At 38.3% G+C, this 19,397-nt stretch overlaps 1 protein-coding gene across 2 annotated transcripts in view; it reads right to left on the reverse strand.

Annotated features, from left to right (window-relative positions):
• myo6b (myosin VIb) overlaps nucleotides 1–19,397 on the reverse strand; it is a 46,403-nt gene that overhangs the window by 22,242 nt on the left and 4,764 nt on the right. For both annotated transcript variants that reach the window (XM_058090718.1, XM_058090717.1), the window contains exons 3-18: nucleotides 17,821–17,890; nucleotides 17,674–17,747; nucleotides 17,177–17,306; nucleotides 16,421–16,526; nucleotides 16,232–16,287; nucleotides 16,056–16,153; nucleotides 15,806–15,970; nucleotides 13,309–13,389; nucleotides 11,961–12,141; nucleotides 11,613–11,757; nucleotides 7,130–7,287; nucleotides 6,853–6,944; nucleotides 6,495–6,567; nucleotides 3,904–4,031; nucleotides 621–716; nucleotides 148–318 (exon numbers count right to left, since the gene is read on the reverse strand). In XM_058090718.1, the coding sequence (XP_057946701.1) occupies nucleotides 148–318; nucleotides 621–716; nucleotides 3,904–4,031; nucleotides 6,495–6,567; nucleotides 6,853–6,944; nucleotides 7,130–7,287; nucleotides 11,613–11,757; nucleotides 11,961–12,141; nucleotides 13,309–13,389; nucleotides 15,806–15,970; nucleotides 16,056–16,153; nucleotides 16,232–16,287; nucleotides 16,421–16,526; nucleotides 17,177–17,306; nucleotides 17,674–17,747; nucleotides 17,821–17,890 (1,824 nt within the window). The remainder of the gene's footprint in view (nucleotides 1–147; nucleotides 319–620; nucleotides 717–3,903; nucleotides 4,032–6,494; nucleotides 6,568–6,852; nucleotides 6,945–7,129; nucleotides 7,288–11,612; nucleotides 11,758–11,960; nucleotides 12,142–13,308; nucleotides 13,390–15,805; nucleotides 15,971–16,055; nucleotides 16,154–16,231; nucleotides 16,288–16,420; nucleotides 16,527–17,176; nucleotides 17,307–17,673; nucleotides 17,748–17,820; nucleotides 17,891–19,397) is intronic.

The following is a 19,397-nucleotide window of genomic DNA, read 5'->3' on the forward strand; positions in this document are numbered from 1 at the left end:
GTATCCATCATTACTATTTATTTTCGACTGGTTTATTTTGGAAAATATACATATACACATACACACACATGTGTATATGTATATATACGTACGTATATATATATAGTAGTACTCTGTGTTCCAGACAAACTCAGTGGCCACTCTGACCTTGAATTTGTTTCCAACACTGATGAAGCTGAGTTTTCCCGCCTTCTGTTTGGAGTCCTTGTTGCTTGTAGAGTTCTCAAACAGCTCTCGTACAAAGTTGTCTTTGGATTCGCACACTAAGCTCTCCAAGGACATGTGGAGGGCGTCATTGTTCTTCTCCACAAATCGAGTCTGTGGACACAAATGCACGTGTATTTGACTATGCACAATCATCACACTAAAAAAATTACTTTCACCTTAACTTTCTTAGTCATTTGTGCCCGGGTGACAGATGTGTTTTAAGGAGATCGAGGCTTTGAAATGAAATGCAAAGTTGCATACAAATTTGACACCCATTTAGCATCTGCTGTAATATTTCACGGCTCAGAGCTGCGTCGCTCACTCTTAATTTTCCTGTAACTGTGGAATGCAGCCCTTGCATATTTATGACCACAACACTGCCCCGTATATTAGTCTTTGTGCAGCAAAATTACCGTTTCATAGCACACTGCTCCGGCAAAGTGTCTGATGATAAAGCCTTCATCATCGCGGAGATTCCGATGAATAGTCAGTTTGGACTTCCTGGGAACCTGAGAGACATCGACATTGTTGAAACACAAATGTAATGATTTCACTCATAAATAACCCATCATTTTCCATCACTAACACAGAATAATACTGTTTATCTACATCGTGCTGCTATTGATTGGAAGGCTGGTTTGGATCAATGAACACGACTGAAATTAATGTATTACATATACTGTACAATTTCAACCACTTGAGATAGTTGCTTACATAGACCTTCGCACCTATCACATCCATTAGCATGTATGTACGTATATACATAATGAATTCCTGCTTCATCAGGGAGTGGTACTTGACAAGTAAACATATAGTTGTTGTGGTATATTTAGATTTCAAATGAAGGTACTGTATGTACAGTGTATGTTCATGTATATTCTTTGGCTGAAGATATCGCAGTTAAAAAGTGAATCCACCCCTCACCTTTCAGCTGCTGTTTTAATTGTCTTCTCAAGGTATGATAGGATAAAAATAGTCAGAAAATGCCGACATATTGTATAGCAGTACTATCCACTGAAAATGACTCAACAAAAGCCATTATTGTCGAAATAGCTGGCAATGCAAGGGAGTAGACATCACTAGAGATGGCCGAGTGTTGACCGAGTCGTTCAAAACACGCTGGTAATCGTTTCTGTTAACTCGTTCACTTACCCTGCTGTGGTAAGCTAAATTAAAACAGAAACAGGTAAGACAAAATGGGGACACTCATGTCTGCATGGAATTGTACTAGCTGCTTTACAGTCCAAACAACATCTCATGGGATTACTTTCACAGGTATGGCTGAAGAAATACTTTTGATTGTATTTGGCCATTATAAGTTCTAAGGCGGTTTATTAAGTTTGATCCATTTTCTTGCATTTGTTTAAGAGGCAGAGCTGCCACATCCAAATGTATTGCTACTACGGGCCACCCATCTCAATGAGGTGTTCGCTTATTGCACATATATGTCTATAACTATGGGAGACGTTGTGGGCTGTGAGTAGTCAATTCACTTTTGTGAGTGACTCATCCAAACTCGAGTCAGTGACAGGAATCAAGCTTACATCACTGCACATCATCATGAACATGTGCAAATTGTGTCCTTGCTGTCAAGATTTCTAGCACATTATTTCTATAGTACTGTCCATGGAGGATATCTAACAAAATCATAACTGCGCTGCGTACCGTATTTTGCGGAGTATAAGTCATTTTTTTCAGAGTTTGGCTAGTCCTTAAAACTTACTCTTCTCTTTCAGTTTTTCCCTTCAAGGGTCACAGCAAATCAACCGCTTCCATCCAACCCTGTGTGTCTCTCTCACACCAACAACCTGCATGTTCTCCTTCACTACATCCATAAACCTCCTCTTTAGTCTTCCTCTACACCTCCTAGTATATCTCAGCTCTAAACGCAGCATTCTTCTACCACTATATTCACTATCTCTTCTCTGGACATGTCCAAACCATCTCAGTCTGGCCTCTCTGACTTTATCTCCAAGGCATTTAACATGTAATGTCCCTCTGATGTACTCCTTCCTGATCATATCCATCCTGGTCACTCCCAATGAGAACCTCAGTGACTTGTACTTGTGCTTTCGAGTTAAATGGAGCAAAGGTTTAGTCACATAAACTGAATGACAGCGGACAGCAATCAGCAGTGACTTTTTGTTAAATTACTTTCTAATAAGCGTCTTCCTTGGAGAATATCTTGCTGTTAAAATACGACTGTTTGATACGTTTCTGCTGATGCATGTCATGTATTAGAAGCGTCTCATTTGGGAAAAATCTGATATTTATTAAAGAAGAAAGTTTTTTGGTTTCAATATACACGAAAATATATTTTTTCTTATCATAGCTTTTGTAGCTTTAGTTTGTCTCCTTTTAGGTGTAAACATTGCCTCCCCTTTCTTCTCGAGGGAAGTGTATTTTGTTAGAAGTGTCGCAATGATGTCCCTAAAAAAAAAATAAATAAAACCTGCTCTCATGAAAGCTTGATCATAAATACTGGTAAATGTGACTTAAGTGTGATTCTTTTTCCATCTTTAAGGGCTTTTTATTTTTACTGATGCGACTAAGTCCAGAAAATACAGTTAGATACTGTTTATGGTCAAGTTTGTCTCATAACCTAAGTATGAACCCAAGCTTCACTGTAGTCCAGCAGATGCTACATTACCATTGTGTGTATGTATTCGATGTTAACTTTCCTGCCCTGGCAATATATGCCACCATTACTATTCAATGTGTGAATGAGGTAACATTAAAAAAAGCTTTATGTACTCTGATGGAGGGAAAAGCGAAAGTGAGGCCAATTTACCAGGCAATGAACCCATTTGCTAACTCAAGTGGATATTCAATATGGACGCTATAAGCCTAACTATGAGGCAAGAGAAGCCCAAGATACTTCCCGATCACTATCATGATGATTAAGAATTTTTTTCTCCCAAACAAATAGTGATGATTAAGTAAAATAATATACATTATATTATCATATGCACAAAACATGAGTATTATAGAGAATATGCAGGAAACCAGAACTTCAAAATGCAAAAGTCCACTCGCGGGAAAAGCACTTGAATCTGACAGGTGCCAAAAATCACAAATAAAAATCAATAAGCTGCGAGTGAGCTGCACAACAAGGTCTCAAGTGTGTCTTGTGTTTACGGGCCAACATTAAGTTTTTTTTAATTAATTTCTGCAAGAGCGTACGTAATCCCCCTCCAAAAAACAAAACTTGGAGGATCACTTGTAACCACCACTTTTTTCCTCATTGAGGAGAAAAGGAGGGCGTATATTGGGGGTTTTCAAGTAGATGACACATCAGGCAATTAATCAAGGCAGAGCTGAGTGGGGGGTGTGGTAAAGTGATAATAATAGACCTTTAATTGGTTCTGGATCTGCCATTATAATAAAATCAATTGGATTAAAATGTAATATTTGACTTTTTTTCATTTCAGCAAGTGATAATAATACTCAATAATTATAAATGTCTAAATTCTCAAACTTGAATCAATGTCAAGGATGCAATCTAAAAGTATTTCATGCTCGCAGCAAGAGATGGCTGAGGCAAACGAGAGCAACAAAGACAAAGGGAAGGGGGGAATGAAACTGTGAGTCATTCACATTCTGCTGTTACACGACAAAACCAATGTGGAGTTCGATCTCTCTGCCCACACAAAGGGCGAGAATAATAGCAACAAGAGAGCGAGAGACGTGCCGAACCGTCAGTCTGAAGTGGTCTTTATGCTTGCTGTGAATAGCCAGTGCAAAATGTTGGTCGCTGGGCTGAGGAAGACGGTTCTCTTCATCCAAAATGTCCAGGACGCCCACCAGCTTTGCTTCTACAAGGTCTGCAATATAAGATCATATCTGTTATGAACAAATGGCTCATGATAGTACTTCTGATCCCTGCCTGGATCTCGGTAGCATTCATGTTCTTAAAGTAACACTTATTTGTGACCATGCGGATATTCAAAGAACTAAACGTGTTCATCAGGATGCTCATTTAGTATCATCGCTCAATTATTCATATGCCACGCTGTGTTTGGAATATAATCTAATAGCCAAGGACCTCCCGGAAAAATTTGCATCAACAAGCACCTGTGCATGAATACCGAAGACTGATAAGTGAATTAATACACGGCCGTAATGGTCATTTGCAAGTCATAAATGTTATTCACGGCTGTCAGTTAACCTCGCACCTGAATAATCACAGCCTTTGAAATACAAATGAAAATGCCTCACCTTGATACGCTGACTACTTCATCCTATTAATGCTGGGATTTATTTGGCAACTGGGACAACAAAAACAAGAGTGTATCATTCCTCACTGGCTTCTTGTGCCACTAAAGAATCCACACAACCCACAATGATTCATTATGTTGCCTCCCATCAGAGACAAGCTTCTTGGATAATGAGAAATCTGTATTTTTGCAACAGTGACAGGTGCACTTTCACCACTGTGACAGACGGCCTTGAGCAGCAGAAATGGTCCAAATGAATCCAACGTAGGCGGAGTGATGTTATACTTTAAGCATCCTTAGTACATCTGTGATGTGTGGGTCTCTAATGTGGGTTCTCCTGACAGAAGTATCTGTCTACGCATTGCAGAGTTTGCATAGCACAGCTCTTAGAAGCAAACCTTCACGTTAACAGTGTCCCTAAGTGTTACTATATCGCCTTGTTTTCATGTCAGAAGGCCCGCAGAGATAAAGTTATAAAGTTATTCTAATACACTTAGCCATACAGTCTATATGCATGACATTGATTTATTGCATGAAGAAATAACTACATTAGAGCAGTGACAAGAGTGTGTGGTCTCTGCTCAGCAGTCCTGGCAAACAAAAACAAACCCGACCACACATTGCCTTATATTGATAGTTGGCACAATATACACTGACAAAATTGATCTTGACCCCTCGTTAATTAATCACATTTTCATAGAAATAGTTAATAAAATATATGTAAGTTCAACCTATATTGTCAAAGATATGGCTATTGTATTTTATTTAATTAAATGTAGCTAAAAAAATAAGAATTTTAGCCAAACTGCGTATACCATCTGGTTTCAACTTTAACAGGTCAGTTACTCAGGTGCATGTTGCTCATGTTTTTGTGAATTGTGAATGAATGCTTGAGAGAGAACAATAGATTAATGTATCTGTTAAAGTTAACAGAGTTGCTATGAAATATTACTACCATATTGAAGTTGGTTGTCTACAAACATTTTGTGGTTCTATATGATGTCTGATAAAATAAAATATTTTATTAAAATGAACCTACGGCATATTCTAATTAAAAAGTAGCCATTTTGGACAGAACATGCTTTCATTGTTTCATTAGAATCAACTTAGCCACATGGAGTGATTAGAATGTTGGCAACACAGTCCAGAGATCCGCATTCGGATCTCCACTTGGGCTGAGTGTAGTTCGCATGTTCTCCCTGTGTGTGCATAGCTTTTCTCCAAGTACTCCTGTTTCTTACTATATTTCAAACATGCATGTTAGGTTAGGTTAGTCAGCTGGGATAGGCTTAATATATTTAAGTATATTTAAAATGTGTTCAGTTTGATTGAATAAAAAAACTGAGTAAAATCTACTCAATAGTTGAGTTTTATATCATTTGACCCAGAATATGAATCTCGTTCCTCCCCAGGACCAAAACCTGCTAAAATATATCATGTATTGCTCTACCGTCAAGATATGCTGTACACAAACAAATGATACTACACAATTACTGCACAGGGATAAATCAAAAAGCCATTTTCTTTTGGATGATCAATAAATTTACTTACAGTACATCATTTTACTCTGACTGTCACTGACCTAATAAAAACTGACCGGTCGCCCATTTTCAATCCCAAACCTTAGTTTGGAGTAAATTACATGATAATCATTTTTTTTTTCCCTGTGCTTATTCTCTTGTATATATTCACATTTTTAGATAAAAATGTCACATTTTATTTAAATAAATAAAATATAGAATTTAAACATTTCTATTTCAATTTAAAATGTTTTTATTTTATTTTATATGTTTTTATTTTTATTTATGTTTTTATAACGTTTGTTGTCACAATTTTCCCCTTTTTTCTTTTCATGGTAAGAAATCTTAATAACTTTAATAAGTTTCAGCAAGATTGCAACAGGTTAAACAGATAAAAATGTAATGAAGTTGATTTAAAAGGGTTCAATGCCAATCCTACAGTCATGCGTGGGCTCATTCTAACCAACATCTGAGGGGTCTATCATTTAAGTATTGCATTGCATTTGCACAGTCTTCTGTGTAGGAGTGAAACAGACATTGAAGATCGTACCTATACAGTCCTGATTGTCAACATAATGCACTTCGTTCACTCCCAGTCCTTCCTTTTGATAGAGCTCCTGTTCCTACACAAATATAAACATAGGTCCAGCATATTCAATGCAAATCTTAGTCATTTTTGGAAGAAAATAACATACAGACATCACAGGAAAAAAAACAAGCATCATAACACCCCCTGAGAAATTTGCATTCAAATTGAAGAATGTAGAAAATGCAGAGACAGTAGAGTAGTATTAGAGATATCCACAATGTCCTGTCTCACTAAAAGGTAACTAAGTTGTCAGTTCATGACTTGACAAAGCAGGTATCTCAGGATGAATAAAACCCAAATAAATAATGCTGTTTTGTACCTCTTTGAGGATGCGCTCGTTGAAGAACTGCTGCAGTTTCTCGTTGCAGTAATTGATACAGAACTGCTCAAAGCTGTTGTGCTCAAAGTACTCTGAGAAAAGAGAACAACAAAAAAAAATAATGTGGCAAAAGTATGATTTTCTGGCATTTTACCAGATCCCAAATTGCTGTATGAAAAAAAACATAGTACACACTGTTCCCTTCAAAAAGATGAACTGCAAAAAGGCTATTAAAAGTCATCCTTGGAACTTGCTTTTTCTAAAATCACTTCATTACCAAAGCCAGCAATGTCCAACACGCCGATGAAGCTTGTGGAACTCTTGAAAGGGAAGCACTGGTTCACCCGTTTGACCACATGATCAAAGAGGCGGCTGTAAACGGCCTTGGCAAGAGCATCGCGGGCATTGTTAGCTTGTTCCACCTTTAAAGGCACCCTAGAAGGGGCACACAAAGTAAGAGTGTCAGGCACATTCTCCTTTGGAGTATTTTGTTTAGCTATTAAACAAATTTGCACAGGAAAACTTCGAGTAAGGGTGACATTTGGATCATTGAATAAAGAGGTGTCCAAAACACAGCACCTTCTAACAATAACAATAACACACAAAAAAGAAAAATCTTGTAAAGCAAAAATGTTGTTAATATTATTCATTCATTTTCAATTTTCTGTTATAAGTCAGAGTTTTGTGAGAATAAAATTGTAATATTATGAGAAAAATATATAAAGTTTTGTGAGAAATAGTTCAGGGAAGAAGTAAGGGTGTCACGAGACACCCAACTCACAAGATGAGGCAAGACACAAGATGGGTCCGTGAGAATGAGACAAGATTTTAACATTAATTTTAGCAAAAGTACAAGAACAAAATTGGCTGCACAAACCTTTTATTTAACAGGGTCCCAAAACTGATCAACACAGATATCCTCTATTTATGAGGTGTGTTATGAGGTGGAGTTATAGTCGCCCCAGCACTTCATCATACTCCGGGCAACCCCGGTGCCACTCCGGAGATCAGGAGAACCAGAATATAGAACAGAGAGAGCCGCCTGCTGTGGCCCTGAAGTTGCACTGTAGTCGGACACCTGCCCAAGCAGACCCGTTGTTGCTCTTATTAATGTCGATGATGATTAATGGTAACAGTGATTAAGGGTGCAGACAAGTCCGAACACCTACGTGTTTTGATCAGATAATTATTAAATATCTTTGATTAAATGTAGACTGTTTCTGTAGAACAGCTGCTGTTGGGACATTAACACAGATGCAGCTGTCCAACTCAGATGGAAAAAAAAAAAAAAACATCACTCACTGATGCCGACGCTGGGAACACCAAGGTAGGATGGATTGCAGAGTTTAACGTGTGTGTAAAGCATTTAATGTGCATTTCCAATAATGGCTCGTACACTGCCACTTCCATAACACATTTATTATCATCAATCTGGTCGGCTTCTTCCTTCCCTGTTTTCATCTGCTATGCTAGTACAGTTTGTGGATTTTGAACCCAATCATCCGATCTTGTGTATCCCGTGTGAGACTGCTTGAGAGATGGGTCTTAAAGTCAACTTTACTGTGGCTCTGTTCACTTGAGCTCAAATGTCAATGTTACATGGTCCCAATGTAAGGGCCCGTGTTAAAATGACAGCAAAAAACTGGAAATAACTGGAAGTAATGTGTTGCTGCTCTGCTGTCTTCCTCATTATGCGTGACAATGGTGCCCTTTATAAGTACATTTTACAAGCTTTTTGTGAAATCTAAGATGGTAGATAAAACACAACAGAAAAATAACCTACAAATTCAACCTGAGCAGATAAATATTTGTCATAGATCACATGGACCTCAAGGTGCCCACATCTCTTTGAGTTTACATGTTCCCTCTGTATGTATGTTTGCATGCTGGGTATTCCGGTTTCCTCCTGCACAAACAGGGTGTAGCCTGCTTCTTGCCCAAGAAGTCATCCCCTTGCAACCCTAGTGAGGACAAGCGGCATGGAAAATGGATGGACGGATGGAGTTATGTCACGTAATATGTTATGAAGATTGCCCAATTAAGTCCCAATAAGTTCTTCTTTCTTGACTGTGTAGTCTGTCTCCCTGGCAAAAATGCCAAGTAAACGGTATCAAGGGGCACATACGTATTTATTATTTAAATTAGGAGTACTCAACCACAAGAGTGCAGTTTTGCTTCTTTCCAGATCTTTGTTTTGAGCAACGTGGTCAACCTTCAAGTCAAGCCAAAGATGAATGGAAAGTGAACTGTGAACTCTAATGAAATGTGAACTCTACTTGACTCGAATGGCATTTTCAACACGTTTTTTAAATTCATTATTTAACAGGGTGGACTGTAAGGACAAAGTGCAAGCCCACAGTGACCCACAGTTCAACTTGCTTGTCCCAGATGGGAGAAGAAGAGTTTAATATTAATAGATCAGCCTTTTAGCTATCATTGATCTATATTTCTCCGTGTTTCTCTTATTTCAAATTCTGACCGCTTAGTCATAAATAGCATAAAAAAGCAACGTTTACCAATCAGTCACATTCCCCAGGATGTTGGGGCAATTTAAATGCTGCAGGTCTTATAAAACACAAGTGATGTTAACAAGCCTCGCCTCCCTCCTCCAGACAGTTGGGGGGGGGGGGGGGGGGGGGCTTCTTTTTTGAACTGTGTATCTGCCTCCTCAGATACCTCCTGCATTATTCATGTGGGGGAAACACTTCCAGGCCAGGCCAGCATCTGGCCCTCTTGCAATATTAACTATCAAGTCTGGTCCGATTGCTCAAATACCGCAACTACACCACGTATATGAGAGCAGTGCCACTATAGACTGTATTCTGCACTGAATAAGTGAGCTGGGGATAATGTGCAGTATGAAGGACATATACAGCAGTATGCAAGATCTGCCTTTTATATTCACGTTTGAACTGGCATTTAACACACAAACTGACAGAGGACATTATTAATACAATGTAACACTAGCTCACTCTTAGGGAACTCTCCGTTTTGAGATAAGTTTGACTATCAGGACTATCTGCTTGCTTAACTTCATTCATTCATTCATTCACTACCACTTTTTCCTCACGAGGGTCACGGGGGGTGCTGGAGCCTATCCCAGCTGTCTTCGGGCGTAAGGCGGGGTACACCCTGGACTGGTGGCCAGCCAATCACAGGGCACATATAGACAAACAACCATTCACAATTTGGAGTCGCCAATTAACCTAGCATGTTTTTGGAATGTGGGAGGAAACCGGAGTACCCGGAGAAAACCCACGCATGCACGGGGAGAACATGCAAACTCCACACAGAGATGCCCGAGGGTGGGATTGAACCCTGGTCTCCTAGCTGTGAGGTCTGCGCGCTAACCCCTAGACCACCCCTGCTTAACTTCAATTATGTTGAATGCAAATTAAATCAATTTAAAGTTACCATGGTGGTTAGTGCGCAGGTCTCACAGCTGGGAGACCCGAGTTCAATTCCACCCTCAGCCATCTCTGTGTGGAGTTTGCATGCATGAGCTTTCTTCGGGTACTCCAGTTTCCTCTCATATTGCAATGCTCTAACCATGATGTAGTGAGGGACAACTGCATGTAATTTTTTTTGGGGGGGGGGGGATCGATGTGGCTTTCGTACGTTTCGGTTTAGCCTAACTTTTAGGAACGGATTATTGATGAAAACCAAGGTTTTACTCTATACATTTTCACTTTTGTTTTATATCATGGCCCTTGGGGCTGCTATGTTGGACTACAATGACATTAATAATTGCACACAGAAATCATTTGATTGTTGTGTCTGCTATCATTGAGTATCAGCATAATGCCACGCTGTGTTTGGTGGCAATTTTCTTTCATTTTCTGTAATTTCACAGCTTTCCCACTCATAAGAAGAGGAGGGCGCATTGGGAAATTGCTTGTGGATGTAAACAACTTCTAAAGTATCTGTTGGCTGTGTTCTCATCACCATTCTGCTAAAAGGGCTAACAGGGTGTGGTAGGTTATAAAAGACTCCAAAGGCCAAATGCTGGGACCCTGTAGAAGTGTGTGGGAAAAAAAAACTCTAAATGTTATTGCGCTTGGATGTAAACCAGCCACTCCTGGAGTAACAGCCTTGGATGCGACCCTGATGGCAGAGGAAGCAGATGAGCTTCTGGTAAATTTACAATGCTGTCCATGTAAGACCGATGCATTTATTCATTTATTTGACAGACATAGACGGATTGCAGAAGCAGTACAGTGTGGCATTACGGTCATACTGGTAGTGGACTCAGTTAGCCGCTGGTAAGCCTAAGCTCCCACTGCAACTACTTGATGGCATTATAATGCAACATGGCATCCTCAATATTATATGCATAGGCCTCATTGTGCGTTCTATTATACAAGGAAAACCTGAGGGTTCTCTTTAAGGCAGGAAGGTTTCTCGAAATGGGTCAATTGATGTTGGGTCACCAATTGACAGTAAAATGCTGAAAGCTATTTCATAGATTGTAAAGCAGGCACACAATTTCTTTGTAATGGGCTTTGTGATGCATGTTTGCTGTAGTACAATCACGTCATTCATGATGTATTTTAGTGGGGTTGTAGGAAACCATTTGTTTATTAACCCCGGCTACATAGACATTGGCAAAAAGCTCTCACTTTACCTATATGTATTTCCTTTTTGCATTAACTTCAAATCAATTATTTACCTTTTCTCAGGTCGGTTATGGACTAGCTCTCTTTTGCACAGGTGACGTGATTATACTCACAATTAAGTGGCATACTAGTAGGGGTTCTTACTTTATAACCGTTCCCTTGGCGCCCCCTGCTGTCGTAAGCATAACCCTCGTTGTGAGACTGATTCTCAAGTCATCCTGATCCAGGCCCAGCAGGTCCGCGCAGTATTCCAGAGTTTGCCTGGACTGATTCTTCAGAACGCAGCCACCTACGAACACCATTATTTTTTAATAATACTGCATATATAATCCACAAAAGATTTTCCTACTTTGTCCATTCCTCACAATATGTCTAAATCTAATAACAAACAAATTAAATATATTCAATGTATCAATAAATCAAATGTAAAAAAAAATCAAATACAATTAAATAATACATTAATTTTCCAATTACAAACAGAATATGTCCAACCTGAGCTGCTACCCGTTTCCTCAAAATCAATATTGCCCAGGTGCAGAACTCCAGCGACGACCCTGAAGAGGTCTAGCTTCTCCGTGTCATCCAGGCCAATCCTCTTCATGGCTACACACATCCTGTTAAAGTCGCCCTGGTCATCAAGAAGAGGGTCCTTCAGAGCGCCCACCTTTATATGCTGGAGATGTCACAAGTGGAGGTTGAAAAAAAAATGCTTCCTTTATTGCACAGCATACTAAATAAAACAAAGAGCCTCCACCAGCAGTAAATATCACCCTTCAAAAGACTTATAGTTTAAAGTTCATGCCTTGGAAACGAAAAAGACATACTGTACGTAATGCAAGAATATACAAAGAGGCATGCCACACCCTTCCACTCCTTGCTATCTATGGACAAACCTACCTTACTTAAAATATTCTCAATTGAAAACTAACACAATATAACTACCATTAGTTGAACAAACACCACCCAGTACCGAGAGAGCATGCAACTTGCAACACAAACTGTAGCAGGGAAAAACAGAAAAAGTAATCATCACTCATCGTAGATTAAAAAAAGATATAGTTCACCTTATTGTCCTATTGTAACATCAATATGAGGTGGAGCAGATAAATGTACAGTTAGCAGGTTTACATTTCAATACATGTTACAAGGGTAATCAGTAAATTTACAATGTAAGGAATGGGTTATACTTTGAAAGAAAAAGAAAAAGCACATAATATCAAACCAAAATGGGCGCTTCCTTGATGTGAAAATGAATGCTTCATTAATCAATTGCTGGGACAATCACACTTTATGATTGTTCTGAACTCCTGTTTCTCCTGTAATGCTGCTGATGTCTTTCGGATTGGTGGCTAGCTGGAATCCTGTTGCTCTCTGCTTTAGTTAGGAGCTGAATCTGTGCACACCACTTTGCCTGAATGCCTTGGTAGAATTCTTAATGATGAATTAATGGATTATTATGCCCATCCCTGATAGAGCGATAAACCTGAGTAGTTAACATTATCATGACTAGACACATTAATTAATTAATTTGATGAGCACACTTCTGACCCAATAATTCCTAAACCCTCTTAAGCATTTAATACCCTCTTTGGACTGTACTCCTAATTAGTCCCGTAGAGAGCAACACATCATACCAATGTTTTTCATTTTTCCATGATATTAATTACACACATCTTGCAGGCTTTGTTGCACAAATCAAAGCACTGCTGCTGTTATGACCTGTTACGTCACTTATCAAATCGTCACTTATCGTACGTCAATGTACATTTTCCTTGCATTCAGCAAATAGCACTGTTGTTTGGATAACACTTAAGGAAAATGAAAGAGAAACTGCCTTTACCTCAGGACTCTTGCGGTTCTGCATGATTTGCTTATCAGAGTCTGTGCTGGCAAAGTATCTGGTGCATCCTCGATTCAAATACTGCAACACACATAAAAAAAATAAAATAAACAAGAAATCAATTTCATACTTAGTTAAAAAATCAATGAGCATTTCACTCTTGCCAGGAAACCTGAGGGAGATTTCTGAATTGCTTGTCACCATGTGAAAGACTCACTGCTGACCGCAGGGCAATAACGTCAAGTAATTGTCTTTGTTGATGTTGCTGCCACCTAAGGGACTTGATTTAATGACACCATTGTAAATACTTAAAGTTGTTGTTTATTTTTATTACGAGTGGTGTCTGACTGATGAATGTGTTTATTTATTATCTGTTAAGTATGCACCCACTGATCTGATTACTGCATAAAAATACATTTAATTTCCAAAAAATCTGTTAATCCAAATTGGGAAGACTACGATTTAAAGCTCTATGAAATAGGGATGGGTGAAAGAGCTGTCTGGCTCTAATTCCCCGAAGTCCCATTTTATTTGCCCCCTTTTGCATTATTTTTTGCACCACAATAACAAATTAGCATCAGTATCAGATTGTTATTAGTGTGATGATATATTTAAGTTCTCTTCTATGTTTATTTTAATTTTTTTTTCACAGCGTTTTTTTGTAATGTTGTTCATATTATTACATTGTTTAAAAATGGACGGAACAAGTTCTGGACACAGGAGTGTTTTAGGGACAAAAGTCCACAGGGTTCGAATGAGAGCCAATGATAGTTTTGCTCTTTTTGCAGTATTTACTTTATTGACTATTTCCTACCACTCAGCTCTGCTCAAGTGAAGAAAGCGTCAAAATTTGTTTTGGGCACACATTACGACATTACGCCGGGGATCACATCAGCCCATTCTAGCTGAGGCATCTAACGTGATTTGCTAATCGATACTGAAATATTGACACCTTCAAGACCAGCTCTTTATGCTATGATGTATGCTCCCTTTTGATTCTCAAGTAATGGTAATTTATATCATTAGCATGAACACCATGAACAGTAAATTATTGAAATCTTGTCTAAATGAAACATGGTTGGTGGGAACCAATTTTTCTTAAGCCTGGATAAGTGTGCAATGCGGCACCCTTCTCATTCAGTCAGTCTCACTCTGTTGAAATGATTGCCCATTGTAAACAGAGCGTGTATGAATTGTTAATTTGTGTTTATTCTTGTGGTAGGTCTATATCTATATATCAACAGAATGGAGTATTGATTACTAACCATTTACTGTATACTTTTAGCTATACTGAGTTCATTCACGCTGCACTTTACATTATGTTGTTCATATTTGGTGTCTATTCTATCTATTTATTCTCCACATTATTATTATTATTATTATTATTATTATTTATTATTACTTATCTTCTTTTGTGTCTGTTATTATATGGGAGCCAGGCAACGACATTTCGTTGGCAATTTCACTACTGTGTTTTTGTGCAATGACAATAAAGGGAGTCTATCTATCTATCTATCTATTAGTATGAAGAGATCACAAAATGTGTGTGTTACTCTGACATCTAGTGGTCTTTCATGAAATTGTGACTGACCTGCACTCCATTTTAGTAATACTGTACAGAACATTGTAAACCCTCAACAACAAAAATAACACTAGTATGATGAAGTCAAATAAAAAGGAGTAATTAGGACAACAATGTAACAATTTTACATGACAAATCCAATAATTTCATAAAAATCCAGTTTTAATATTCTGCAATTGTCTGGAGACCAGTCCAGGATGACCCTGTTTCTTGCCCTGAGTCAGCTGGGATAGGCTCCAGCACACCCCACAACCCCAGTGAGGACAAGCAGCATAGAGAATTGGTGGATAGAAGTTGTAATTTGAGAACAAAATGTAGTTAAGCCATGTTAGGTCTGTAAACTTGCATTAAAGTAGCAACTCATAAGCAAAAAAGTTGGAATATTTGTAGTCTTACTAATTGTGACATTACAAGTTTTAATTGTGCAAGAATAAAATCATATGATTCCCCTTTATGAGATTATTTTCCTTGTATTTGTTTTGTGTGGCCCTTTCATTCATTCATTCATTCATTTTCTATACTGCTTATCCTCACAAGGGTCACGGGCGTGCTGGAGCCTATCCCAGCTGTCTTTGGGCAAGAGGCGGGGTACACACTGGACTGGTCGCCAGCCAATCACAGGGCACATATAGACAAACAACCATTCACACTCACATTCATACCTATGGACAATTTGGAATCTCCAATTAACCTAACATGTTTTTGAAATTTGGGAGTAAGCCGGAGTAAGCCGGAGTAATCAAATGGAAACGAACTTGGGTCTCCTAGCTTTGTGGCCTGCACGCAAACCACCGTGCAGCCTTGTGTGGCACTATTACTACCAATTATTTAATGTGAGTATAAAGCAACATTGAAGGAAAAATAACAACAACAACAAATGTCTTGTGTTGCACTAACATGCAAAAATGCACTAACTTTAAAACTATCAGGAGAGTCAAGGTGCAGTTTCTTCTTGATGTCCTCAGACGCTCCGGCACACAGCCTGTAGAAGATGTGGTAGTTCCTCTCATCGTTGCTTTGCATGCAAATCCTCGACTTTTCCAGCAAATAATGAGAGACAAATCCACCCACAACTGCATTCTGGCAACACAAGAGTACAATAAGCCATTTAATGAAATGTTTCACAAAATAGGAGACTGAGTAGGACCATCTAATCATTTATGACCTTATCATTGAAGTGGATTTCCACAAACTTCCCAAAGCGACTACTGTTATTATTCCGGACTGTCTTAGCATTTCCGAACGCCTCCAGAAGGGGATTTGCTGATGGCAGAAGAACATGCAGTTAGGATCACTATGTGCCTTTTTGCTGTGTGAACTTTGTTGATGCATTTTTACTACCTTCAACAATTCTCTCATCAATATCCTGACCACTCCCGTAAGTTGTGGTCAGATATCTACAGGATCGGGACACAATTAACATGACAAAAACAATGATGATGTAAAATGAAAGATAACACAAAGAAGATGAACAGGACATTAAAGTTCATAAAGATGTAGTCTGAATGAAGGTGTTTTTAAGGTTCATACCTGAGAACAAACTTGGTGTTTTCAGTTTTTCCAGCACCGGATTCACCAGAAACTATGATGGACTGACTCATTTTTAGAACCTTCATGTCCCTGTAGGCCTTGTCAGCTAACCCAAACAACAACAACAACAACAACAGTGAAAAAACATTTTCATACACATATTCATTATGAATGAATGTGGAATTTTGAGTGAGTTTTGTAGGGTTGAGGGAATGAGTTAATGTTGGCTGAGCAGTTTGCTTCTTACCACAATTACAACACTGTAACTGTAATTATTTCATGTCTCCACCTCTAGACTTCATTAATCTTTGTTTACACCACATTGTATCATTAATGCGCAGGCTACGAGATCATGGCAGAGACATAAGAGATGCCCGCCGCTCATTGCATATAGAAAGCTACTGAGCTAACAAGTTAACCTAACTAATGGGCTATAGTCAATAACAAAACTGTGATTAATACAATAAATTTCTGAAACAAAGCAATACAGTGATGTTCGAACTGTGATGTAGTGAGGGACAAAAGTATACTTGTAAATAATTCATTTTCTTTTCTGCTTTTGCATGCACTCCAAATCATTATTAAAGTAAATTAAGTTGTTATTTAAATGAGTTTTCATATTTGGGAAATAAATGCCCTGTTATAATTAGTACTACCACAAATACCACAAATTAATACAGCAATGCCAATATTACTACTATTCTTAATAACAATTTCTAAATGTTGTTTTTACATTTTTGTGTTTCATTCTCTCACCTACTGCATAGACGTGTGGGGGCAGAGTCCCCAGTGATTTCCCCTGGTAAGACTTGATGGCTTCGGGCCCATATAGTTTGGGGATGTCGTAGTAAGGATTGACAGCTATCAATATATTGGCCACATAAGTCTGCAAAAAAGAAGATCAGAGATTGTAAGATCAGAGTGATAGAAATGTAAAATATTGACACTTTACAGTGAAACAGAAAATATTAATAAAAAGCCCAAGAAAGCTGGTCCAATTTACCACCTGTCGCTCATTTCCCAAGTGAGAATAGGGATAGTGTTTGACAGTCACGCTGTGAACATTAGCTAACTGTCTTCCCCTTTTCACCACCTGGTCCTTCTCCCTACCCTGGGGAACAAAAATAATCCACACGCCCCTCTATCCTGCACCATTCTTCTGTAATGCTAATGGTTGGCAGCAGCTGGGCGCTAACACAACATCTACACATCTCAAACATACTATGGTAGGACTGGAGACAATGTAAACTTACATATATGTGTTCCTTATTGTATCGCACTTTGACGTTATTGAGGAGAGTGGCTTCATTCAAATACATAAGGGAGCCTGAAAAGACAAAACAAATAAGATTACTATTAAAATTAAGAAGCAGCGAGAGATGAATGACAAGCGAACTTACAGTTATCCTCGACATGTTTGGTGACGTCGTCTTCTGCTGGGAACACTTGGCTCATCGGCGCAAGAAAGGTCTGTGTTAGAAATGGGTATAACGATTCACTGATTGGATAATTCAGTCTGAACTAGTTTCCTGTCAAAGGAAGACGACTATGGATTTTGTCTAAAAAAGAGCTTATAAAAAATTTCAACATTATTCTTTAAATACATTGAAAGTTACAGTCCAACACCTACAGTATAAAATGCCACAGATTGGCAGTATTGCTCTGTAAAACAAAGTTTAACTTTATTTATGTTGTATTATACAGTGTTTAACTTCTTTTTGTACTTGTATGGCAGTGAAAATTTTACTTTAATCCGGCACAGTTAACAGTGTTTTAATGATATAATAATAATAATAAAATGAATTCAGTCACTTTACTGTATTATCTATTGCAAAAAAATGTTGAACACAAAATCTGAACATCTTAGAAGTCAACCAGTATTACAGAATGGACTGACAGAATTGCCTTTTTATTTAATTCAGTGTAATGATAATGATGTGGAAACACACTTAGTATTTAAAATGAATACAAAAATAACTATATATTCATGAGTGATTGTATATTTCCCATAGTTAATCGAGGATACGAATAGTCCAGCTGGAGTTCTTAGATGAGCAACAATGAGACAAAATGTTCATTAGGGTTGTGGAAAACAGAGATAAATTAAACATCATAAAAAGCTAAGTTAAGCATGCAAAAACATGAATCATTCATCATGCTTTAATATCACAGTAATGGTGGGTGTTTGTCATTCCTGGGCAGAATTACTGACTGATATTCTCACTCTATTGTACATGTGAATGGAAATAAACTGAATGGAACAAGCCAGCTGTGAGAAAAACAAGGGCAGACATGGCAAGATGATGAATAATTTGGTGCGAAGCGCAAGAGGATCTGAACACCCCTGACTTGACTGTCTGACTGAGCGAGATGATGGCGGTCCTGTGGGAACCAATCAAATTGCTGCATTATAAAAGAAAGCCAGACTCCAAACTAAAGAGTGCATGTACTGATGATGCGTCTGGGCGATATGGACCAAAACTCATATCCCAACATATTTACAATATGTCATTTTAATATTACAATATTACATTTATAATATATGATATATATCCCGATATACTACGTATATTCTACAAGTGAGTCCAAGAGTTCAGAGTCCAAGTCAAATATGCATGCAAACTTGTTTGTTTCATCGAACAGTAACAGCAAAAATAGTAAATTCTCTTTTTGAATATAATATATCCATCCATCCATTTTCTGGTCGCAGGAGTATGCTGGAGCCTATCACAGCTGACTTCGAGCCAGAGGCACCAGTGACACAGTGACATGATACATACGCTGGCAGCAATAAACCAGTCAGAGAACATTGCATAATACATACAGTACAGTTTAATGTCCGCCACGCCTCCAGCGATTTAAAACAACATTGCGGCAATCTCGCTGCTACTGTGAAAAAGTGAAGTGAAGCAAATTAATTCGGAGTTTGCCATCATTCCAGGAGGTTTAGCAAAATAACTCCAACCAATGGACATTG

The sequence above is a fragment of the Doryrhamphus excisus genome, chromosome 13 (assembly GCF_030265055.1).
Source record: "Doryrhamphus excisus isolate RoL2022-K1 chromosome 13, RoL_Dexc_1.0, whole genome shotgun sequence".
Lineage (NCBI taxonomy): Eukaryota > Metazoa > Chordata > Actinopteri > Syngnathiformes > Syngnathidae > Doryrhamphus > Doryrhamphus excisus.